The 26,680-nt window shown below is 37.8% G+C and overlaps 1 protein-coding gene across 2 annotated transcripts in view; it reads left to right on the top strand.

Annotated features, from left to right (window-relative positions):
* CNTNAP2 (contactin associated protein 2) overlaps positions 1-26,680 on the top strand; it is a 654,845-nt gene that overhangs the window by 216,590 nt on the left and 411,575 nt on the right. For both annotated transcript variants that reach the window (XM_048939493.1, XM_048939492.1), the window contains exon 2: positions 25,714-25,824. In XM_048939493.1, the coding sequence (XP_048795450.1) occupies positions 25,714-25,824 (111 nt within the window). The remainder of the gene's footprint in view (positions 1-25,713; positions 25,825-26,680) is intronic.

Consider the following 26,680-nt stretch of genomic DNA (forward strand, 5'->3'; position numbering starts at 1 on the left):
AAGCTGCAAGAGACTCATAAAACTGAAATCAGAAACCATTTCTACCTACAGGAACTTTGAAAACATGTTTACAGTCCAGTAGAACTGAAAAGTATAGATTCCTGGAATTAAAACAGTACAGAAGATAAGAGAGAACAATTTAGTAAATCAATTAATACTGTTTACAATTGGATACTGCTTCTCTTCTGATAGTCCAGTGGAACGTTGTGCTGTTTTTTAAATATAACTCAGTTAACTTCACTAAATAAAGCCTTTAATGTGTATGACTCCTTAGCTTCTAGAATGGAACTTCAATCAAGGCTTTAATGACAGTGATATATGAATCAATTTGGAGCAGATAGGGTGCAGTATACATTTAACTTCAGGAAGTTCAACAAAGAAAAATTTGAAAGTCCTGCATATGAGGAGAAATAACCCCAGGCACTAAGATGTGCTAGGGGCCACCCAGCATAGAGTCACATCAAGCAAGAGTCAGCAATGTGCCTTTGCTGCAAAGAAGGCTAATGGCATGCTGGGCTGCATTAGGCAAAGTATCACTAGTAGGTCAAAGAAGATTACCTTTATCTCCTACTCAGACTTGGTGAAGCTGCAATTTCATGTCCAGTTTCAGGTACCCTAGCAGAAAAGAAACTTGGTCATACTGGAAAGAGTCCTACAAAGGGCCACCAAGACGATCAAGGTATTGATCTGCCTCCAAAGCTGAGAGAATTGGGTCTGTTCACACTTGAGAAGGTCAGGAAAGATCTTATCAATATCTATAAATACCTGAAAGGAGAATCAAAAGAAGACAGGCTCTTTCCAGGGGTGATCAGTGATAAAACAAGCACTAGGCGCAAACGAAGTAGGTACTGCCTGAAGATCGGGAAATGTTTATTTGCTATGAGTGGCTGATTAGTCAGATTACCCAGGGAGGTTGTGGAGTGTTCCCCCCTTGAAGATACTCAAACAACAACTGGACAACTGTCTTGCTCCAATTTATCCATTTTAATGCAAAAACAAAAAATAAAACAGGGCAATAAAACACCTGGAGAGATCGAAATAGGTGGTGAGGAAAAGAGAAGAGGAAAAGGGGGGAAAAAAAAAAAAGTACAAGGGAAAAGGAGGAGAGGGGGTGAAGGGGGGGGAGAGGAAGTTAATGGTTACATAATGGCTACAAAAGATTTCTTGGGCTTGGTTACAATTGTTACCCTGATCTGTTGGACTTGTCCATCGTTAGAAGTGGTTACAAAGTACAATACATTGTATAAGCTGAGTAAAACTTCGAATCATACAAAGTAAGAGCTGCAACAGCACACAATAAATACACTATGATAAGTTTTACCCACGGGCAATTTGTTTAACAACGTCATCATTATCATTCAGTTTTTAGACAACAGAGTCATTCAATTTGCCAAAGACAGCACCCTATGACTCTTCAGGAGTGGTGACATGAGCGTTACATAATGAATAAAGGGCAGAAAGTGAAAAGAGACAACCATACATTTGACAATAACCCTACATTTAACAATAACCAATAGTAATAAATAAATAGATAAAACAAATAGAGGCATTCGTGTCAGCTGCTTTCCCCACCCAGGAAGTCCCAGTGTTTGTGAGAGGACGCTAAACAAGAATCCAGATGGGAATTCTTCAATGGACGTTGTGGTGTTTATGAATAACCATATAATATTACATTTCAATTAATTCACCAGAAGCGTATCTAGTCCATTTTGACAACATGTGGACTTGCCCTGTAGTGTTTTCTAAGATGATTTAGTGTCTTGAGAACTTTCCACTTGAGCATTTCCAAAGCAATTCAAATGCTGAGAGATATAAATACTAGTTTGACAAGTTCAAGTATTTGTTATAGTCTACAGAACTTTCACAGGATAGCATGTGCAGGATATCCCATGGTATTAACCATAAGAGATGTAATCCCAGAAACATGTACATCTCTTATCGAAACTTAGACACTTTCCAACAACCATGTTTTGGTTGTTGTTGTTACAGTGTCACTGGTATGCTTATGCGTTAGCAGTTCCTTAAAAGCCATTTGCAACAAAAGTAAATTACATTTCCCTCTTTCTAATTGTTCCTCAAGGTTCACTGTTTGATTCCGCAGAGTTTTTACCAATTTTTATGTTACTTTAACTGATTCCTGCAATGCATGTATAGTTTGGGTTTCTGCCGAATGCTTTTCATTTCAGAACTCCACGGCAGCTTTTAAAGCATCCCTGAATACTGCACAAATAAACGGTTTTCCTTTTATGGCTTGGGTACGAGCCTCATTTTGTAGGACATTAATACTGTCCAAAACACTCTGCAAGTTGTGCAAGTTTAGTCGTGCCCAACCCACCCGTGATAAAGAGGGCCAAGCACCATGCTTATCTAAAAGGTCAAATAACACACCTTCACTTTTCATAGTGACTATACTGTTACTAATTTCTCAATAGATCTACACTGAGGGAGGAGGAGGTGCACGTATTCAAAAGCTCTAGTGACTCCTTATCTCCTCAGGGAAACAGATAATTTTCAAATGCAAATGCTCAAAGTACTCTTCCCTTTCTCTGAGGGGAGCACACAAAAATGTTCAAATTTCACACTTAAGTTAAACAAGATACTTAAATCACAAAATGCAGAGTGGTCTTCCGGAGGAGGCACACACGTAGTCAGAATTAATTCATACATCCTCGAGAGGTATACACAGAAACAGTAAACTTTCAGAATATGGAGCAGTCTTCCTGGAGAGGTGCTGATGTCTAAGTTTTCCAAAATATCACTCCTTGCAGCTCCAGGAAGTACACACAAAAAGGTTTCAGGCTATATGTGGAAGGACAGCACTGTCACAGCAAGTTTTCTCCTTCAACTATGCCATTAAATAAATGTCATGCTCCATTTTATAGGAGGGAGAGGAGGTTCTTTGATATCTGTATACCTGGCATGAGATTAAGAAACAACAGTTCAAATGTTGGTCTGACCAGTCTATTACAAATTTTAGGAAATGGGAAAGGGAGGACGGACACTATTAAGAATTAGGGTGATGGGGAAGGGAAGAAGGGCGATAGAAAAGATAGAAAAGAAGAAGCAAGGAGCCTCTGTAGGAAGCAAGAAAGAGATAGTCACCACCATGGATCCAGCGTGGCTCATAGTTCAGTCATTGATCTTCAGTAGTGGTGGGTCGTGGGGCACTGTTTTTCCATTGGTGATGATGGTGACCACAGTGATGATGGCCACATTTCATTGGTAGTACCAACTTATTTACAAGTCCAGTGTGGTTGAGATAGCTCTCCTTGGAGTTGCAGCTTCTGGTTCTGGGATATCAGCAGAAAGTCCTTTGTTCCCATCTTCCTGGCCTTGCCAGGAGACAAGAGGGAGCAGGGAGGAGCCAACTTCTATTTTGCCTTCACAGGATACAATGGTATTATCCCCCAGTCTCCTAAAGCAAACAGGAGTTCTTTGATCACAGGTTAGATCTTCCGCCAGTAAACAGTACTGAGAACTCTTTTCTGAAGGCAAACAGCTCCAAAGAAATGCTTTCAAATGTGAAATTGTCCACACAGTGATGCTGATTTCCACACAGCAACACCCATCACCCATCTCCTAGACAAGTCAGTCTTATCACAAGAAATACCTCAGGAAGTAAGCTTTGAGCCAAAAACAAGAAAACATTCATACAACCTCAAAGCCTTCTCTTCTCCAGGTTGAACAGCCCCAGCTCTCTCAGCCAGCCCTCATAGGAGAGGTGTTCCAATCCTTGGATCATTTTTGTGACCCTCCTCTGGACATATCAATGTCTCTCCTGTACTGTAATAAACACAAGCAATATTTCTTTGGAAAATGAATTGAAAATTAAGAATATTGGATGCTTTAGTTTATGAAACTGGTTCTACTGCTGAAGATAAATTAAAGGAATTATACAACTGTTTTCTTCAGAGAATTTTGAGAAACTAAGTACTAGTCATCAGAAAAAAAAAAAAAAGAAAAAAAAACAGTAAAAAAAAAAAAAAAAAAACCTGCCATAAATAAGAATCAGGCTTTCCCAGTGTCTAAAACTGGTATTGACAGAGACTGGAGACATCTGGTATCTGTGGATAAAGGATCAAGGGAAGCACTCTACTACTGAATTGTTTGGAAAATTAGGTCATAGTTATGATCTTTAAGAATTTTAAAAGTCTTGTGACAGATCTTCAAATATGGAAACAGTTCTAGTGACTGCAGTCAGCTGGCATAGAATCATAGAATCATAAAATGTGTTGGGATGGAAGGGACCCCAGGGACCATCAAGTTCCAACACCCTGCCATAGGCATGGCCACCAGCCATAGATCTGATACTAGACCAGGTTGCCCAGGGCCCAACCAAACTGCTCTTGAATACATCCTAGGATGAAACATCCACAGCCTCCCTGGGCAGCCTGTTCCAGCACCTCACTACCCTCTCTGTAAAGAACTTCCCCCTGGCATCTGATCTAAATAATTCCTCCTTGAGCTTAAAACCATTCCCCTTTGTCCTATCACTGTCCACCCTTGTAAAAAGTTGATTCCCTTCCTGTTCATAATCCCTTTTTAAATACTGGAAGACTGCAATGAGGTCTCCCAGCCTCCTCTTCTCCAGCTGAACAAGCCCAGCTCCCTTAGCCTGTCTTTGTAGAGGAGGTGCTCCGACCCTCTGATCCTCTTTGTAGCCCTCCTCTGGACCCTTCTCCAATAACTCCTGTGGAGCTCTTTCTTGTACTGGGCGCACCAGACCTGGTTGCAGTACTCCAAATGAGGCCTCACAAGGGCAGACTAGAGAGGGACGATCACCTCCCTGTCCCTCCTGGCCACCCCTTTTCTGATGGAGAACAGGATACCATGGGTTTTCCAAGCTGCAAGAGCACACACTGCTGGCTCATGTTCGGTTTTTCATCCACCAGAATACTGTATACATATCTGTGCTTTCTCCAACCCAAATGCAAAAACTTTCACTTTGGTATGTTGAACCTCATTACTTTCACACCTTTCACGCCCTCCTTTCAAGTTTTTCATGATGCCTCTCGTTGGCATCCCTTCCACTTAAGGTGTCAACTGCACCACTCGGCTTGGTGTCATCCACAAACTTGCTGAAAGTGCATTCGAGGCTGTCATCAATGTCATTGATGAAGATAATGTAAAGCACCAGTACCAAAACAGACCCTGGAAGACACTCCTCATCACTGGCCTCCACCTGAGCATATTACCATTCACCAATGTTCTACAGCCATCCAACCAATTCCTTATCACTGAACAGTCCACCCCTGAAATCCGCATTTCCCCATTTTAGAGATATGGATGTGGTCAAAGACCATGTCAAAGGCTTTGCTCAAGTCTGGGTAGCCTTCTGTTTGCCCTCCAGTGTTATCATTCCATCAGAGAAGACCACCAGATAGGTCATACATGACCTTCCATTGGTGAAGCCATTCTGGCTGTCTCAGATCACCTGCTGATCAGTCATGTGCCTTAACATATCTTCTAGGAAGACCTGTTCTGCAATCTTCCCAGACACAGAGGTGAGGACCATCAGCCTGTAGTTCACTGGGTCCTCCTTCCTCCCTTTCCTACAAATGAGAGTGAGATTACCTTTTTTCCAGACCCTGGATACTTTGCTGAACAGTCACAATTTTTAAAATATGCTGGAGAGTGGCTTAATGCAGTGTCTGAGGCATGGGCTCAGATGTGAATGATCCAAATCATGTGCTGCAGGTTCTAAAATCCCTTATACACATTCACAAGTTTTCTCTTGTTTTCAAGTTTTTCTCTTTCTAATCTCCCTTTTCATTTCAACAAAACATTCCACAAACACTCCTTGCATGCAGGTGCTTATCCAATCAGAGAAGTGAGTTGTTCCTAGACACACGCTCTTCTTCCTGTCAGGGTTGTTATCATGCAGACATCACACAGTTATCCTGGGAGCCTCTCTACAGCAGGTATGGAATCATGGAATACTTGGAAGTTGGAAGGGACCACCGAAGGCCATCTAGTTTAACTCCAAAGCAATGAACAGGAATACTACAGTAGATCAGGTTTCCCAGGGCCTTAACCAGACTTGACATGAAAGTCTCCAAGGACAGGGCATCAACCACAACATTAGGTAACCTGTTTCAGTGCCTCACTGTAAAAGACTTTTCCTTGTATCTAAATGTATAAGGGCCTGAATGTGGAAGGTCTATTTATGGGTGATAATTGCCCACTCAGTCTAGACAAACTAACAAAACCAAACCAGGAAAAGCCTTCCCTCAACATCAAGACTACATCAGTGAAGAAGAGAGGGCTATAAGTTGTAGGTGATTCCTCCTTACAGGGAACTGCATGTCAAATATGCCCATAATTTCACTATATATGAAGGCACAGAGATGTTGTGGTTGTTCCATTCTTAAAGCGTTCAAAGCCAAGGTAGATGGAGCTTTGAACAAATTGGTCTACTGGAAGGAGTTTCTACTCACATTTTGGTGTGGTCAGACTAGATGATCATTGAAGTTCCTTTCTAACACAAACCATTCTGCATTTACCACTACCTACTGTGTTGTGAATGATTACATGGGCTGCACAGTGTTTTACCTAGAAAAAAAAAAACAAACAGAGCTGGAGATTTCAATTTCCATCAAGATAATTCAGTCACCACTAATCAATTTCGTTTTGTGCCTGAATGTGATCATGTATTGACTGAGACAGACATTTGCACTGAGATTTCAAGTTACATTTAAACAATATAAGAGAGAGTCTAACTTATGCTCCCATTTAATAAAATATTTACTCTCAACAGATGCCTCAGAAAATGAATCTTTCACTAAGTGGCCACACAAGGAAAATACTCTGATATTTCCTTGTTGCAAAAAGTCCAGTTTGAGTACTGTCATCTTTCAGACTAACTTTATGAATGGATGTGTTGCACATTCAGAAATTCAGAAAAAGTTCTCTCCCTACAGTTGTTTTGGATTTTCTGAAAGGCATACAAAGGAGAACATCAGTTCTGCTGTGATACCAAAGCATCATAATTGACTTCAAGAAGAGGCAGCATTTTTTTTAATTAAAAAAAAAAAACTTTTTTTTTTATCTAAAAAAGTGCATGGAGAGCAGAATTGAGCATTGTTGACATTACAGTTTTCAGTTGTAAATTCATAGCAGTTAGCTCAGAAGACTAATTTTCCATTCTAATCAGTCTTATGGTAGTATGACACATTTGCATGTAGAAGAAAAATGATTTCCAAATGAGGAAAAATGGAAGACAGAAAAAAAAAAAAAAGGTAAGCAGAAAATGAAAAAAAAAAACAAAAAAAAACTAATAAATGAACAAATACACTCCGAATACCACTAATATGAATATAGCCTGATATTTACTAAATTTTGTGAGATCAGTCCATCATTTCCAAATTACAAACATGTGGCTTCATCACAGCTAGTAGCCTTCCAAGCAGTGCAAAATAGACAAACACTGAATAACTGGAATAAGTTACCAATATGCAGTTCATTCTGGGCATCCCTGGAAGTGTCTGCTGGTCTCACTTGTGCTCAAGAACAATAAAATAAAATAATGCAGTACAAAAACATGCATACAAAAATTTACATACACTGTGGACTGGGCCAGAGACCAGCAAGTTAAAATTATAAAGCAGATAACAAATTTCTTGGTCAGGATTCCCAAATTAATATTTATTCCTCAAAGAGAAAATAGAATTAAGCTCTGAGTTTATTCAATTGAACTAAGATGATCTTGGAGGCTCATAAGACTGCTATGTGCTCTCTCATGTGATGATTTTCTGAATAGGTGTGAACTAAGCACAGTTTTTCAGAATCCTTTGATTTTATCATCTCCAATATTTGGAAAAATTATGATTATGAGTGAAGTATTCTCTACTAGAAATCTGCCAGCAAGAATTGGAAGAGTATCATAATGGGTAGGAGGCACAAGATTAGGACTTCAAGAGGAAAGAAAAAGACTTAAGAAAGAACAAATAAATAAAACAATTTGTTATATTGTCTGAAACCAGGGCCAGCTTTTCCACACATAAGAAATAAAAAATCCATAAAAATATGGGCCATTGATAGTATACTGGTGTTATACACTTACGATTCATTATCAAGAGCTGTAAGGAGAAATAGTTTCCACTCATTTTGCTCTTGACTGCATGCACCATTCGTGTAAAACACTCTACTGACACTGTTCAAGCCAAGGAAAGATGAAAGTCATCTTTTCTTGGAGACTTTAACTCAGCTTGGCTTTTGTAGATGCCAGCTAAGCATTCAGTATTTAGTAGCAAGGAATTTACTCAATGTAAATTGAGTATATTGAGTATATAATATTGAAGTTATTCTAAATTATTCATATTTTAATATATACTCTGTTCTGGGGTATCACCAGGAAACTATCTAGCCTTGTATGGCCTACAGACCACAACCCCTTACTTCTTTTCCATTTAGGGAGAGGTGAGGCAGCTACATGTGGGTCAAGGGCTATCAAAAGAGACTTGAGGGCCTTGGGACAACGGCTGAAGGAATTGAATGCACAGATCATCTTTCCTTCAGTACTCTAGATGGGGCTTCACAAGAGCACAGTGGAGGGGGACAATCACTTCCCTGTCCCTGCTGCCCCCCCTCTTCTGATGGAGCCCAGGATACCATTTGTTTTCCGAGCTGCAAGAGCACACTGCTGGCTCATGTAAAGTTGGCCTGAGAGTGGTCTTTTGGTATCTAAAAGGAAACTATAGGAGGAAAAGGGGACAGACTCCTGAGCAGGGTCTGTAGTGATAGAACAAGGGGAAATATCTTTGAGCTGAAAGAGGGTATATTTGGGTTAGATATAAGGAAAAAGTCCTTTACAGTGAGGACAGTGAGGTACTCAAACTGGTTGCCTAGAGATGAGTGGAAGTGCTGTCCCTGGAGACCTTCAAAGTGAGGCTGGATCAGGACCTGGGCAATCTGATGTAGCTGTGGATGCCCGTTTGCTGCAGGGGAGTTGAACGAGGTGATCTTTGAAGATTCTTTCCAAATCAAAAGATTTTATGATTCTAAATTAGGGAGAGGCTTCCCAGATATTTTAGCATTCTCTAGAAGAACTGCTTTTCAGAAAATTTAAGAGGTGCTCAAGTGGTGTACTAGCTCAGTTATTAAAACTGTGCTATGAGTAACTTAGGACTCATTCTCCTAACTCTTTACACAGAAAATTCTTGGTACTCTGGCAGCATTCAATAACATGAAGATTCACTGAAAGACTTTTCTCAGTAGTCATGTGAGACAGGCTTTGCATCACCTTATAGCCCCAGAGACAGATAGGCCCCTATCTTCTGCTGTGGGAACCCACACACTGCACGTTTGGTGTGATAGTCTTCTGGGATGCAACTCTGAAATGTACCTTAATCTGTCTCCTAATCAGATGACCTACAATCCCACAGGTTGCAAAGCTCTGACAACCTTTGTTTGCTGATGCAAGAAAAAAAACCGTCTCTTGTGTTAACTGAGGTTGATGGGGGTAGCTGTGCAACTTTTAACCTTTATCAGGGAAGTAAGGAGACAGAACCAGATTGCAGCCTGAAAATGTATTTAAAAACAAACAGCCCTGGGAGGATCCACAAATGTGGAGGACAGGAGACCCATTAGCAACATAAAACTTTTCCCAGCAAGGAGATCGAGATAAATTCTAACCTTGACCTTTCTGTGCTTTTTGATGGTTGGCATTATTGAACTTAGGATCTAGCTGGGCACTGTTAGGGTGAGCTTACACCAGGAAAGGGGGGCACATAGAAAGAAACTAGTATTACAAGTGTTCTGTGGGGGATGCTCACTTCCCTAGTTCTGCAGGATATACTATTTCTGGTACGAGCCAGGATGCCACCGATCTTTTTGGCGACCTGGGCACGCTTCTGGCATATGTTCAGACAGCTATTGATTAAAATCTTAAGATCATTTTCTGCTACACAGCTTTCCAGCCACTCTGACCCAAGCCAGTAATGTTGCATGGGGTTATTATGACCAAAATGCATGACCCAACTCTTAGTCTTCTTGAAGTTCATAGAGTTAGCCTCATCCCAGCTATTCAGACCCCGCTGTAGGGCCTTCCAACCCTCACAGGTATTGACACTTCCTCCCACCTTGTTGTCATCTGCAGACTTAATGAAGGTGCACTGAATCTCCTTGTCGGTATCATCAACAGTAACCTCAACCATGAATGGCTTCAAAACTTATCCCTGGAGAAAGCCTCTAGTCACCAGTTGGATTTCACTCAGTTTCTGTAGGAATTTGCACATGCTCCCCTGGAAATTTCAGTGTAGAAATGCATACATGCTGCTGCATATTTATAAAAAAATACATCACTGTTTTAGGATGTAAATACATTTCTTCACTGTTTCTTTCTAATAATTTTCATTTTGTATTGTTTGTATTTAGCAGATAGTTTCAGCAAAAGCATTATAAAACATCAAATATTGTTAATATTTTAGTGATCATTATTTTAATGGGCCACTAAATATTTAAATCATAAAATATATGGCCAAAAAAGGTGATCTGATATCCATATCTAACATTTCATCCACCATTTATTCCCAATAATGTAGTGGAAACAACCTATCTTTAAAGAATGCAGCCTATTTTGGTATTTGACTTACTCAGAATTCATTCAGTAGTTCACTACAGTAGCAAATCATAGCCAATACAAAAAACCATGCTTTTTCTCACTGGAATTCTTGGGCTTTTTTTTTTGCTTTTCTTCAGTGTTAATCAGTAGTTATGTCTAAAATCTTAATTTAAAATATACTATACCTACACATCTGCCTGCTCAGATTACAGTATCAAGGGACTGTGGTAGCTTTTAACTTCCACTACTGAATGCTAATGCTGAACTTGCTTTTTGGATAATACTTCCTCCTATAGGAACATTGTGGTAGAGGAAAAGGCTTTGGGATGCTTTAATATATGCTGTATAACATGCTGCAGATATCGTGTTTCATTTGGCTACGAAAATCCTTTTTTTTTCTCCTTGAAAACCATTTTTTAGTACAATACATGTTGTTTTCTTTCATTTGCAAGTTTTATCAGAAGCGATTTTAAAAATTGTCTGATTTATGCATAGATAAGATCACCAGAAACATCCATTAGATTTTCAGTGTAACCCATTACATTCCCAGTCTAACTGGAAATACACCTACTTCCCCCTCTTAATTCAGTGATTATTGTCTTCTGAAAAGCATACTGTATATCATTAATTATTCACACTTTAAAACACAGAATAAATATTTCATTAATGCCACATTAAGCTTTTTATGTTGCTGCTGTATAGAGCTTAATATGATTGCAATTCTACCTTTCTGGTTAGACCACCTTAATCCTTTTGAGACAACGATCCATTCTTAGATTTTGATGTAATGAAAATGCTGTACTATGATGATGATAAATAATGCTATATAAAATGTGCTATTTGAATGAAGCAATGATAGAGAAACTGTACAAAGAGCATAACTATGTCTGATGCAATCAAATCAAGTGATGTGCGTGTTTTATGCCCAAATGAAATTAACTTTTTTTCTAGGAAAGGAAAAACACCTGTATTATCATTTAAATTTCCTATTCACAGGAAGAGCTCAGAAAGCCCCAGTCAATATCAATCAATCAAACAAACAAAGCAGAACGTTCTTCTCTTGCTACGTATGAACAAACCTAATTCTTGAAGGAGACCACTAACAGCTAGTGCAGACTGGAATACAGTGAAAACTACTTCTATCCACAGGGACTGATAATCCTGCAATAAAATGATTATTAAATTGCAATTAATAGGTCTTCTGTGGCTTTCTACTGACTCTAGTTGCTTCTTATTCATAGATCTCAGCTTGAAACAAGGAGAAAATGCAAATATTAAGTGCCATATAGGATTCCAGAAGTTCAGTTCAACACCTTAATACCTGGTTTCTGAAAAGTCCTTATTTAAAGAAGTCAAGTAGTATCTAGTTAAGAGGAAAAATATACTCTCAGTATAATCCTAAGCAGTAGGTAGGAGTCTTAGAGAAGAATGCAAGAGATTTTTAAATTACTTGATATTCTGACTGATGAAACACTAGAGATGTTGAAAATTACATTTCAGAAGTTGTTAGCAGAGATCTTGAAAAAGGCCAAAATGGTACTTCTACATAGAAGAGGAAAAAAGGAGAGAGAAGATCATGTTATCCGAGTTAATTTACCATCAGCTCATAGAAAAATACTGTGGCAAGTATTAAAATAATTTTAAAGCACCCAGCAAGCAAGATTATATCAACCAAACTATTTGTCAAGAAAAAATTATAAAAATAAAATTGTTCCATTTATGGCAGTATTTCTTTCGTCTTCCTGTAAATAAGTAGTAATATATTCTTTAAGTGAAGATTTTAGTACAGCTTTAAGGACTCATGAAGTATTCTTATAGGTAGCCTAGGAAAGCAGCTAGAAGAAAGGAAAGAAACAGTAAAATACTTTGGAGTTGTGTAAATGCACTTCCCCATAAATAGTTATTATGACAGATATCCTAAAATTGAGTTGAAGGATGTCCCGTGTAACACATGTTATGGAATATACATCATTATGACTGTCAACAAGGACAACATAAGGAAAAATATTGCTTTAAGATCCAAAAGTGACATAAAATTGGATTTTGCATATATGTTAGAGGAACAGAATTCACTGCTACTCAACTGCAAATACATCTAAGAAAAAACAGATGTAAGAATTCTACAGATGGGCAGCAACAATCACAACAATAATACAAGATGGAGAATGACTGGCTAATGACAGTTGGGCAGAAGACAGCTGAGTAGAAATCAGCTTCATCATCCTATCAGGGATTTTTTTGCTCCTAGCAACATTTTTTAACACTGCCACTAATGTCTTTATTTATTTTTCCAATAGTTTTATTTTGAGATGCTCTTTACTATTAGTATAACTTAACTGAGTTTTCAGTTCAGTGGTAATTATTTGTAGCAGTAGCTGGATCTCTACTGGTTTTACCAGTCACACAGTATATTCAGTGACAGCCAACAAGATGGCTCTCTATTGTAAGTGCAAGAACATTATATAATATGGTCTGATAGATAATATGGTCTGATAGCAGTCAAACCATAGTCCCTTTGAGACACTTGCTCTGCAAGTTATAGTCGTGCATTTTTGATGTGATTTTTCTAATGGACTAGTAGAAGATATACAAGAGAGTGCTATACTAAGTCTCCTATGAACCATAAGCATGTACATATTATGTGTGTCCTTTCAGACCTTAGAAATCATGGTATCATAGAATCATTATGGTTGGAAAAGACCTCTTAAGACTATCTAGACCTATCAACATCCCATCTCCATCAGGCCCACTAAATCATGTCCATAAGTGCTGCATCTACATGTTTCTTGAACATCTCCAAGAATGATGACTCCATCAGCTCCTAGTTAGACTGTTCCAATGCTTAATCACTCTTTCTGAGAATAAATTCTTTCTAAAAACCTAACTGAACCAACCCTGCTTCAACTTGAGGTTGTTACTTGTCATCCAAGCACTAGTTACCTGCTAAAAGAGGCCAACCTCACCACAGATACTTTCAGGTAGCTGTACAGGGTGATAAGGTCTCCCCTGAGCCTCATCTTCAGACTAGACAATCCCAGTTCCTTCAGCCACTCCTAATAGGACTTGTGCTCCAGATACATCACCAGCTTCATTGCTTTTCTTTGGATAAGTGCTAGAGCCCCAGTGCCTCTCCTGTAGTGAGGGGCCCAAAATTGAACACTGTGCTTGAGATGTAGTCTCATCAGTGCCACGTACAGGCTGATGCTCACTTCCCTAGTCCTGCAGGGTACACTCTTTCTGATACAAGTAGCATGCCATTGACCTTCTGGCCACCTGGGCACACTTCTGGCTTATGTTCAGACAGCTGTTGATTAAAACCTTGAGATCATTTTCTGCTACACAGCTTTCCAGCCACTCTGAGCTGCGGTGAAAATATTTAATGAGTGAGTTGTTTCTTTTGTACATATTGGTGTACATTTTCTGAAGTTATTACTTGTTCCATACAGCTAATAGAGACTTTTATCCTTCAACAATTTTATTATTTTTTTTACAAAAAAAAAAGTGAAGAAAGGATGACTTCATAAAAAGAATTTGTGAAAAGACTATTAAGACCACTTTGGACAAAAAAATAAAAAATAATCAAGTACTATTGAAATTATATATAATAAATTTCTATAGAGAATTTCTTAGCTTTGATAACACATTTCATAGTAAGAAATGAAAAAATGCTCTCTAAGGTAAATTACTTGGAAAAGATATTAACAAAAGAGGAATAATATTAAAATTAAACTTAAGAAAAGATAATTCAATCTATCAGGTTATATAAAGCCTCATTAGATGAAGGAGGCATACAAATGCATTTATAGTCCTTGCTTGCTGGTCCATGCTGACAGCTGGTAGCACAGACAGATTATTTGGATTGCATTTGCACCTGTAACTTTGGTGTATTGTACTTGTTTACCTTTCCTTGATGACAGATGAGTTTGTAATAAAAATAAAATTGCAATTTTCATACCTAGTAATAGTACCTTAGTACTCACCTTTCATACCTTAGTAATATACTTGCATCAAAATAGAAGCTCAGAGCACATATATGAAAAGAAGATTTAAAAAAGAGCAAGTTTCTGACAGTAGAAGCATATAGTAGAAAATGAGATAACAGAAGTTAGTGAGATATGGATTATGTCACTGAGTGTTACCTGGTAACTTCTCTTTCCCAGATATAAATCTTCCTTTCCACAATGAAGAACTGATGTGACAGCAATTGCGCAGAGAAAGTGAGAGGATATCATTCTTCGTCCTGAACAGGATGTGTGTTTGGAACTTGGTTTCCCATAAAAATAGCAGTGCTCTGGGGTGGATGCCCAGTGCCTGTGGTCTGCTAGGTTGGTGCTGCTCTTGGTTGATTTGAGTCTCAATATTTGACTTAGAAATAAAGAAATCTTTTCTTAGGAAAATATAAAACACATTTTCAATTCTTAAGGAGATTTATTATTTAGAAATTAAGACAATTATGAGGGCAGTATTATTTGACATTTTCTGATTTTGTGACGCAGGTTCTACTTATAAGTAACACTGAAGGCAAAAGCCTGGTGTCTTCTGCTTGGTTATCATTGTGTGTTAAAGGGAATTCACACTTTGCTATAAATCCTGTTCCTGGGGCTGCTCTCTAGTCCTGTGGTGACTGATTTGAAAGTACTCTTACAGTAACTCTGCCTGGTTTTCTTCTTTTCACTCTGAATGCTGGGACAGCTTTACTTATCTGCCTATGCTAGGTGAGACAACAATGCTGCACAGAAAGATCACGTTTAACAGATATCTAGTCATAGAATTTATGAAAGAAACTTGGAGACGTGTTGAAAATATTGTTATAAATGTAATTTTATGGAGAATCTGTGTCCGTATGTCTTCAATGAAATACCAAGTGATTATTACCTTGAGAAATTCTCCTTTCTTTTTTTTTATTTTTTGAAAAAATGCTGTAACAATTTTAAAGCTATTTACTGTTTAAATATAGCATCCATACGTTTCATTTCTGTTTGTGTGCTCTATTAATAGCATACAATGTAGGGTTGTAGGTTTAGATTTTGTTTTGTTTTGATTTGTCTTGTTTACCTACAAGCTCACATTTAATTATGAGAACAACTTCTTTGAAAGAAGAATTGAAACATGAACTGTTTGATACATTTTTTTTTTTTAATTTTTATTTTTACTTTTGCAAACACAAGACACTGTAAAGGCCTGAACCTGTAGGTCTGCGAGCATCTGATTAAAGCCTAGTATTCTCTAATATAAGAAAACAGGCTTCCCTGGCCTTTGAGGATGTAGGGAAGAGTTAAATTAAACGAAGCATAAAACCAAAGTAAATGAAGATGGAAGGAGTAAACCTATATGGAAAGGTAATGTAATGTATTTACTGGCAGGTGTACTAATTAATTAGTATTCTAGCATTTGTGCTAAATTTCTATCAATAGACTTGCCTCTTTGACATTTCATTTACTCTTTAACTTTCTAATTAATGTGATGTGATCCATCAGGTTTGTGATTGCCTTCTGTGTGTCAGATTACCCATGTAGTGCGGGTTGCAGAGTGAGTTGTTACTTCAAAAGTAAGATAAAATTGGCAGGAATCTTCAGGTGCATTTAGCATTTCATATGATGACAACAATAACAATGAATGTATAGAATACTAAATACTGAGCAGCAGCTTTGGTAGGAAAAGCTGCTAGTAACATGTAGTAACAGGGCAAAGTTAATTCCTTTAGTTAATATGAATGCATCGTGTCATTAACACCTTTCTGTATTACAGTATTTAATTAAAGCTAGCTGAAACTGTTCAAAATAAACAGGGTACAAAATAAACATGGTAAATGTGAAATTTAATTAACTGTAATTTAATTACTGTAATTAATTATAATTCCTTTGCTACTTAGTGAGGAGAATGGTTGTATTTTCCCACTCTTGTTTGGAAATATCAGACAAATAAGAATTAAAAATAAAAAAAAAGTTTCCTAATATCTGTAGAGCTAATTTCCTTGAAAGAGTAAAGATTTCTTACATTTCTTCATAGGATATTTTTTTTCCCAAACCCACTGCTTCTTTTCATCACAAGAATACTTTGTTTAAAAATCTAAAATTTACAGTGACAGAAATCAAACAAATTCTTCACAACCTGTTCCAACGTCTCACCACCAACACAGTAAAGAATTTCTTAATACCTGGTCTAAATCTACCCTCTTCCAGTTTAAAGACATTTCCCCTTGTCCTGTCATTGCATGCCCATATAAAATGTCCCTCCCCAGCTTTTCTGAAGGCCCCCTTCTGGTACTACAAGGCAATATAAGGTATGTCTGTAGACTTTTCCAAGCTGGAGAGACCCAACTCACTGAGCCTGTGCCTGTAGGTAAGGTGCTCCAGCCTTCGGTCCATGGCGCCCATCTGGACCTGCAACAACTCCATGCCCTTGTTTTGTGGGCCCCAGAATGGGACACAGTCATTCTTCATAAGGGAATAAAGCTGACCATTCTGGTTTAATGAGATCACCTAATCATATATTTTATTTTCTTGTAGTCTTGTTCATTCAATTATAAGAGAAAATTAATTCTTTACACATCCTGGTAAACTACACTGAACATAAGAGTTAACTTAGTGAAATTAAGAGTGACTTAATGAAATTCATACAGAGAATGACATGAACAAAAGTGAGAAGTTTTTTTTTTTTTTTTGTAGAGATATTAATACAAATTTACTGAGGAAAATCAAAGGGTCATGACACATCAGTTTCTTTTTTTTTCTTCCCATTTTGTATTTACTTATTTGTTTTCACAACCTTCTGACTTCAATTTTCTGGAAAAAAAATCTTAATTAAACTTTTTAAATTAGATTTGTCTACATTAATCATTTAAAAATTTGTGAGTGGGTTGGAAAAAAAAGTTTGAAAGGTGCTCTTTTACATGAAGTATCATCTTAGAAGTGTAAGAAGTTTTCCTCAATCTGTCTGGATGCAATTCATTCATTTGTAATTGAATTTTTTAAAAAATTAAATAATTTTCACTTTAACATTTCTGTGGAGCTTTATCCAGACCAATTATGGTTAGGTACTAGTAATGCAATTAATTCATTTGTTAAAGGGCAGGACTTCAGGGTATTTTGCAGGTTATCTGAGGTCGGATGAAAATGCATAAACTGTGCTAGAAGTCTGAGACTCTTATTGCAAAGTATCGTTCTTGCTGTGTTAATGGTGATTGAGAATACAGTGTGTTTAATGTTCCCAGCACACTATTGAATAAGCATATTTAAATATACTTAATAGTACTTTGATGCAAGCAAATTACGGGTTATAATGCATATATCTCAGTGAGAACAATCTAAGCTACTGCTCGAAATGTAGAATAGAGTGTGAACTCAGCATAGTGCCCATTCTCACCTTCATACCTCTGGGTCATGTTCTTGAGGCAAATATCACTCTGAAGACAGCATTAAAACTTGGTGTAGCAATTTAATTACAGCAAATTCATTTTATGAATAAATTTAGTGTTCTGTAGATGCCCTTGAATAGACTTGAAAAGTCATTTAATATTTTTACATTGCATTCAGTCAGCATTATTGGTGCAAACCTGTGTGTTTCCTCAGAGAAGCAATGAAAGTCTGCTTGTTCACATCTGGCTGCTAGGTGCTTGTGGTGGGCTGGTGTTACCTGGTTGCTAGATGCCCACACTTTCTTACTGAAGGGGCATCCTCAACAGAGCATGTGTCATGCTAATGGCTCAGAATAAACTCCTTGCCTGCAAGGTCCTGCCTCCATATGAGCATTTGCACTTATAACGGCTGCCAAGTCCTATAGATGCATATTTTTATATTTACTACTGTCATCCATCACTTAAAACATTATAGGAACTCATTAATCCAGAAAGGCTAGTAAAGTGTAGTTTTTGAAACTATTTTAGATATCCTTAAAATTGGAAGGAATGGGCTGTGATCGTCTTATTTTTCAAGATATGCTATTCTGTTTAATGAGCTTTTCTGAACAAGATTTTCTAACCACACAAAAAGAAAATATGAGAACTTGAGTATTATAGACGTATCTGTTGCTATTTAAGAAAAATTGGTTGGGGTTGTTTAACCAAAAGGTAAAGTTTCAATCTCCAAAGAGAAGACAAGGGATCAATGGTATTCTAGCCCAATATGTGGTTAAGCTCTTATAAAATCAGTTTTGATCACCATTAAGTTCAGAACTCAGTTTCCTGCTTCATGTTTTTATCTGCGTTGTTTTTGTGAGCAGCTTTCCTTTCTTTGCTACGCTAGTGCACCAATCACAGACAAAGCATACTACATTTCACTGGGGATGGGGTTAGTCCATTCCTTTCAAAATCAGGTGCATTATTTGTGAGGCAATGCAAGGACTGAATGAAGAGTTCTGGAGCATCTTTCTGTAGGCACTGTTCAGTCTCTGCCTGTATGGCACTACAGTTAAGATCTGCATTCATAGTACTGTTCATCACAAGCAGATTCTGCAGATCTTACAACTCACTTAGAAATGTTTTCCCAGTTAAGTAGCTCATTTTGAAATGTTTACTTATTTTGCTTTGTACAGGAAAATACAAATACATGGCTTTGCTTTTGGAGAACAAAAAATAATCCACAATATTTTAGTTACAATGCATTTTATATAAATAATAGATACTTGGTCTCTGGTGCATCTCCTTTGACATCCTTTTGTCAGAAAGGCATTGTTTCTCACAATAGGAGAAGTACTCTAAGGAAAGAAATCCAACCAAGAATTCAGAACTAAGATGAGGCTGTAGCACTCTTTGAAACGAGATATTGGGGCCTTCTATGACTGAATAATGTGTTTTCCTGACTCTTTATTTATCACCATGACTTGCTCAGGTATTCTGTGGAATATCAATTGCTATTGTGACTTTTGGACTGTATGAATCCCTATTAAAAAAATAAATTAAAACTACAACCCAAAAAAACAGATACCCCTACAGAATGCTTATTTGCCATCTTTTTTTTACTTAACACCCCTTCAAAAAAAATTGTATACATATATAAGACCTCTTTAACTTATTTTTCTTCCTTAAAAATTTAGACTGAGTACCAATAAGAAGCAAAATATACATATTTTCCCCAGATAATACTGTATAGTATCAAGTATATGTAGAACTAAAAGCTAGACTCTGAATGCATCTAAACTAAATGTTGTGTCCTTCCTGCATTTCATGGAATTAGAAATTAGCTGGCAATACAAAACATGCATTCAGATTTTGGCTGTTGGTTCTGAATTTAACTATCCTTGGTTAGAAAAAAATAAGTGACATGGATATTTAAAAAGATTTACTATTTTCTTCTGACGGGTTTAAATCTCTCACTTTAATCTCACTTGTAGGTTTTAATGATGATAGAAAATGGAGGGAATACCAACAACAAAAATCACAGAACCACAGCAGTGTTTCAGACCTCTGATTATCTTTGTGGCCCTCCTTGGACCCTCACCAACAGCTCCACATCTTTTCTGTACTGAGGGCCCCAAACCAGACCAGATGAGGCCCCTTGAGGGCAGAGTGGAGGGGAACAGCCACTTCCCTGTCCCTGGCTGGCTATCCCTCTTCTGATGGAGTCCAGAATATCATTGGTTTCCAAGCTGCAAGAGCAGACTGGCTCATGTTCAGTTTTTTATCCACCAGAACCCCAAGATCCTTCTCCACAGGGCTATTTACAAGTTCTTCTTCTCCCAGTCTGTATGTGTATCTGGGATAACTTTGACTTGCACTTTGTTATGTTGAACCTCATTAGGTTCACTTGGGCCCACCTTTTGACTCTGCTGAGGTCCAATTCTTCACTTTACTGAAGTCTGTTCAAAAGTTTAGCATCCTGATCAATAAATGGATCACCTGTAAAGTTGTTGATATATATCTTATCAAAGTGGTCTGTTTGAGAAAATGAAAAGGGCAACCTGCAGTTCATCTGAATGTTTTTGACATCAGTATCTAGCGGTGGGTTAGAATGCCTAAGAACAATATGTTCATAAATGTTTACAAATGTAAACTGCTCCCATTTCTTATCACAGGTACTTTTTATTAATAGTTTAAAGCTGCATCCGAAGATCTAGCAAAGAATAAGATACGTACAATTTTTTCAAAAGCAAAAAACATTTGGATTTGTGAATTGAATCCATGAAAAACAACAAATGGCAACATATCAAGAATGCTTCTGATAAAACATCGTAGGCTTTCCTATTGCTATGGTCCACAGTGCACTGAGGAACTGCCCTTTAAAAAAAACTAAACTCCACAAATTCACCCCTCTTTTAAAATCTTCAGTCTCGATTCCCTATCAAATAACAATTAGTTATCATAATGTTCCTCTAGGATGCTATCCTTAAAACATTATTATGATGCCATATATGACTTTCTTAAAAACAAAAAAAAATCAAAATTTTTGAAGCTGATCAACTTTATTGCAAAAAGGTGAGTAAACACAGCAATATTGTGCTGAGCCCAAAATAGCTATATTCAATTGCTAGTTGAGTGTGAAACAGGTGAGTCAGTTTGAAGCAATGTTAAAAAATGTCCCAGTCAAGAAATACACAAAGCCACAGCTTTCTGACTGAGAAAAGTCTTAACCATTTCTCCTTTACATAACACATTCAGTTACAAACACACATACACACACATCTTAACTGTTATTAGTAAAGACAACTCATTAATTACATGAAAATTCCTGTCAAGTGCAAGGGAAAATAGATGTTTAAAGGAACTTCTAATCCTTACTCGTAATGCATGAGACTCCTGTTTTAAAACATGTATCCCTAACATGTCAATGTTAGGGAACAAAGGAGATAATCAGATCTTCTGAGTTTAATTTGTGCTAATGTTTGTTACCCTAAACACATCTGACTTCTCCAGTTGGAATACAAAGAGTGATCTGCCCATAACATGCTCGGGAAAAAGAATAGACTCAGCCTGGAGAAGAGAAGGCTGCGGGGTGACCTCATTGCAGCCTATCAATACCTGAAGGGAACCTACACCCAGGAGGGGAGTAAACTCTTCAAAAGGGCTGACAACAGCAGGACTAGGGGAAATGGTTTTAAGTTGAAGGAGGGAAGATTTAGGTTGGATGTTAGGGGGAAGTTCTTTACTAGGAGAGTGGTTAGGCCCTGGAACGGGCTGCCCAGGGAGGTTGTGGATGCCCCGTCCTTGGACGTGTTTAAGGCCAGGTTGGACGGGGTCCTGGGCAACCTGATCTGAATGTGTATGTTTGGTGGCCCTGCTAGGCAGGGGGGTTGGAACTACATGATCCTTGGGGTCCCTTCCAACCCGGGTGATTCTGTGATTCTGTGATTCTGTAATAGACTACCAAGCACTTGTGAAAAGCAGTCATGGGGTAGCACATCTCTGGAAACTGAACAAATGCATAGGGGAATTAGCATGTCTCTAATAACAACCAACAGAAATATCAATGCACCTAGAAGCTGCAGGGTTTAATTCACTAGACTATATCTCAAACAAGAGCAGGAATCACAGAATTTTAAAGGCTAGAAAAGACCTCTAGTGATCTGTTAGTCCAATCCACTAGAGTAGGCCTTGCAGAAATGCATTTTTAATATCTCTGGAGAAGGAAAACCTACTACCACTCTGGGCAGCTTGTCCCTGTGCTCTGTCATCCTCAAAGCAAAGAACAGTTTTTCTCACATTCAGATGAAGAAGCATCCTGTGTTCCAATTTGGGCTGGTTACCCCTTGTTCTGGGCACCAGTGAAAAAAGCCTGGTCCCAATCTCTTGACACTTAATTACAATTAAATATTTGATAAGATTCCCCTCTTGATCTTCTCTTTTCCAGGCTGAACAATCCCAAGTCCCAGGAATACATAAGCAGAAGTTGCCAGAACATTATCCCAACTAGGATAAGGGAAGAGCCACTGATGTCATCTAATTAGACTTCAGTAAGGTCTTTGACACGGTTCCTCATAACATTCTTCTCTCCAAATTGGAAGGATACACACTTAATGGGTATTGACTCTTTGATGGATGAGGAACTGGTTGCAAGATTGTACTCAGAGTACTGATCAATGGCTCAATGTGCAGAGGGAGATAATTCAGTACTGGAGTGTATGCTCTTTAACATCTTCATCAATTACATCAGCAGTGGGCTTGAATGCAAGTTTGTAGATGATACCAACCTATGTGGTGTAGTCAACAAACCCAAGGGACGGGATGCTACTCAAAGAGATCGAGACAAACTTCAGCATTTGGTCCATGTGAATCTCATGAGGTTCAACAAATTCAAGTACAAGATGTTGCACCTGGGCCATGACAACCCCCACTATCAATACAAATGAAAGGATAGAGAACAGCCCTGCAAAAAAAATACTTAAGGATACTGGTGAATGGCAAGATGAACACAAGCCAGCAGTGTGCTCTCGCAGCCCAGAAAGCCAACTGCATCCTGGGCTGCATCTTAAAAAGCATGGTCAGCAGGTCAAGGGAGGTGATTCTGTCCATCTACTCTGCCCTAGTGAGACCTCACCTGGGGTATTGTGTACTGATGTGGAGTTCTCAGTACAGAAGAGATGCAGACCTGTTAGAGCATGTCCAGAATAGGTCCACAAAAACAATACAAGGGATAGAGGATCTTCCCTGTAAGGACAGGCTGAGAGATCTGGGGCTGTTCGTGTGAAGAAGAAAAGGCTCTGGGAGACCTGATAGCAACCTTTCAGTATCCAAAGGGAGGCTTCTAGAAAGAAGGGAACAGACTCTTTAGCAGAGTCTGTGGTGATAGGACAATAGGAAATGGTTTAAAACTGAGAGAGGAGAGATTTAGATTGGATATTAAGGAAGAAGGTTTTTTTACAACAAGGGCGGTGAGGCAATGGAGCAGGCTGCCCAGAGATGCGGTGGATGCCCTTGGATGGTATTTTAAACATTGACAAGTCAGGTATTTTTATTTGATTTTTTTAGTTTATTAGTTGGTCTTCAATGGGTGTCATAGGATGCAAATGTAGCTCTGGATAATGATGAAGGAAAGTATCAACTCTTTTTACCCCCATTGTTGGCCATTTTGATTAAACTAAGACAGAAACAGGAGACATCCACATTCAATACTTCTAAAGCCGACATGCAATGATGAAACACATGCATGGCTGTAACAATTGTGACAACACTGACGACTGACAAATGCAATTATAGTCCTCACGGAGTTTCATTTTTATTTTTTGTCTGTATCAAGCTTATTTATACCATTATTTTGAATCTAGTGGGATAGATTAATGAATCAAAGAGACAAGGTAGAATTTACAGTGAATGATGATTTAAAAGCTATTTCTATTTCCATACAAGTTTACATATTTCCTTTTTTGTGGCCTCATCAACAGTAGTAACAATCACTATCAAAATAAAAAAGATTTTATTTATGGTTTCTGAGATCAGTAAAAGAAGTTCTGATAAGTTCTGATTAGTTCTACTGTTTTGAGAGTTGTTTCTTTTTTGTTTGTTTTTTCAGCTGCTGTGTTGTTTCTTAATACATAATTTTATTTTTCTTGCAGAAGTTAAGACTTCTTACATTTTTTTCATTTTTTTTTTTTTTCATAATTGTATAATTGCACCAAAATCACATGCTGTTGAGTATTAATTATACTGCCTATCAGGAAAGAGTAGTGTTTTCTGGATGCATAAGTTGAGGATGTTTCCATTTGTAGCAGAGCCTGTATTGCATTCTGCATATTTAAAAAGATTAATGAAGATGATGAAGATGACTGGTGTAAGCTATGTTTTTTCTTGTGTAATGTCTCATATTAGAAATGTAAATGAGTAAATTAACCTTGGAATTTCACATGTTTGTTGAAGTAACTCATGACTGAACTAGAATAAAGGGAAGTACTTAATTTATCTGACCTAAATATTTGAAAAATCAAAAGCCAGTTCTATCCATTCTAATTTGCATAATTTCAAACAACACAGGAAGAGATTTGGTTTAATTTTTTTTCTTTATAAGAAAAACAAGCATTCCGATTTTGGGTTTTTATCATCTTAGATGCAAATAATACATTAATCTTCTTTATATTAAGTAAAATATTAATGAAGTTCTCAAGTGAGTTATAGAGATTACATTAAGAAAAAGATTATTTTCCTTTTTTTAGTAAATCTGTAATGTGCAATAATTCATAGTCATTTATTCACATGCCCTAATTTATTTTCGCTATTAAGGTAAGCGGTTATCAGCACTTTTATTTCAGAACTGAAAGTATCCTATCTACTTCTCACAAAGATTTCACGGTAATTTTCTTAAGCATTATGTTTGCATATCATCAAAAGCATTCTAGATATATAAAGACAGGAATTATTATGGTTTTTTTTGTTGTTGTTTATAGTACATATCCTTACAAACAGTGGTTGTCCATGGCAGGCATCACCATTAGATAATTTTGTCATAACTTTCTTGAACTCTTTATTTTTAGTTCTTTGTTCTTGTGCTTTTTCTTAATTTCAGCTGGGATTAATTGTTTTCTTCAGAGTGTCTGAAATGATCTTATGTTTTGGTTCTAGGAGAAAAACAGTGCTTATAACTGCCTTCAAAGCTGTGTCGTATAGGTTCAAGGCCATTCGCAGCAAAGGGCCTAAGGAGTTGGGAAGAAACAGAATTAAGATAGCTGACTTAAACTGGTCAAAGGCAAATTCCGTATCACATGGTATAAAGCAGAAGGGATTTTGAAAGGAGTGGGAGTTCATCTTGCTCTCTTTTGCTTCTCAGAGGGCTAGCTGGGCACCACTTGGGGGGGAGAGGATGTTGTGTGATAAGCAATTATTTCTGCATCACTTGTTACATACATTTATGTACATATATATATATATAGAGAGAGAGAGAGAGGGAGAGAGGGAGAGAGCTAGAAAACTACTTCCGTTTTCCCTTTCTCTATCTTAGTAAATCGTTTTATCACAATCCACGGGGTCTACTTTTTTTTTTCATTTATTTTATTCCCTCCTCTGTCCCACTAGAAAGAGGTGGAGTGAGTGAACAACTATGTGGTTCTGAGCCACCTGCCTGGTTAAGCAAGTTTTTACTGAAATGGTGGGATGTCCCCACATGTGTTCTGCACATACACAGGTGACACAGTTGTGTTACTACACAAAATAAAAATAAAGGGTGCATTGCCCCTTAACGTGTATGAATATGTATTAGCATAAAAAAAAAAAAAAATTTCCTGTGTTTCAGAAAAGTGTGATGAACCCCTGGTCTCAGCATTACCCCACTCCTCCTTCAGCAGTTCATCATCAATGACAAGCAGCTATGTGCCCGGGTATGCCAAGTTAAACAAGAGAGGAGGTAAGGTGCACTCTCAACTTTACGTTCACATCTTTGAGAAAAAGCAACGCATGATTTTTTTAATATGAAAATACTTTTCTGTAAAGCATTAATAGTACTGTTTGTTTCAACAAAATTTTAGCTGTCTTGTTTTCATAAACAGAATGAATTTCTTTTTCATTGCATGTTACAGTAATTACACCACAGAGAGAGAAAAAAAAAAACACTAAAAAACTTGTTGCTTGGGTCTAATTTATAAAGTTAATGAAGTGACATAGTACAGTTGCATAATTGACTTCAGCTGAAAGGACAAACAAATGTTCATAAGGTAAAGAAACATTTGCGAAGTCATGATGTCTCACTCCAATTAATAGGAGTGAGTGGAGGTTCTTTGATATATGTATAGCCGATGTAAGATTAAGAAACAACAGTTCAAATGTTGGTCTGACCATTTATTACAAATCTTAATCAATCAGGGAAATGGGGAAGGGGAGATCAGCGACTATGACGAGTTAGAGTGATGGGGAAGGGAAAGCGGGCAATAGGAAAGTGAGGAAAGAATCAAGAATTGCATAAAGCAGGGATAGTCACCACCAAGACCTAGCAGTGTCTCATTGCATACCATTCCGATGGTCTGAAGCAAGAGCGCAGGGGGGCAGCAGCAGAGTGGCAAGCAGGTAGAGCATAGAGCAAGTCCAGGTGGAAGAGGCAGGTCTCAAGTAGCAGGCCCCTGGAGAGTACATCAGCATGCAGGCATCACCTCGAGAGGCTTCTGATGTCAGGCACCTAACGTTCATGGTTGTTGGTCCTTTTTTTATCCTTCTTTTTCTGTATTGTGGCATTCCTGGGCACTTTGGTCAGTGATGCGCAGTACACC

The sequence above is a fragment of the Lagopus muta genome, chromosome 3 (assembly GCF_023343835.1).
Source record: "Lagopus muta isolate bLagMut1 chromosome 3, bLagMut1 primary, whole genome shotgun sequence".
In the NCBI taxonomy this organism is placed as follows: domain Eukaryota; kingdom Metazoa; phylum Chordata; class Aves; order Galliformes; family Phasianidae; genus Lagopus; species Lagopus muta.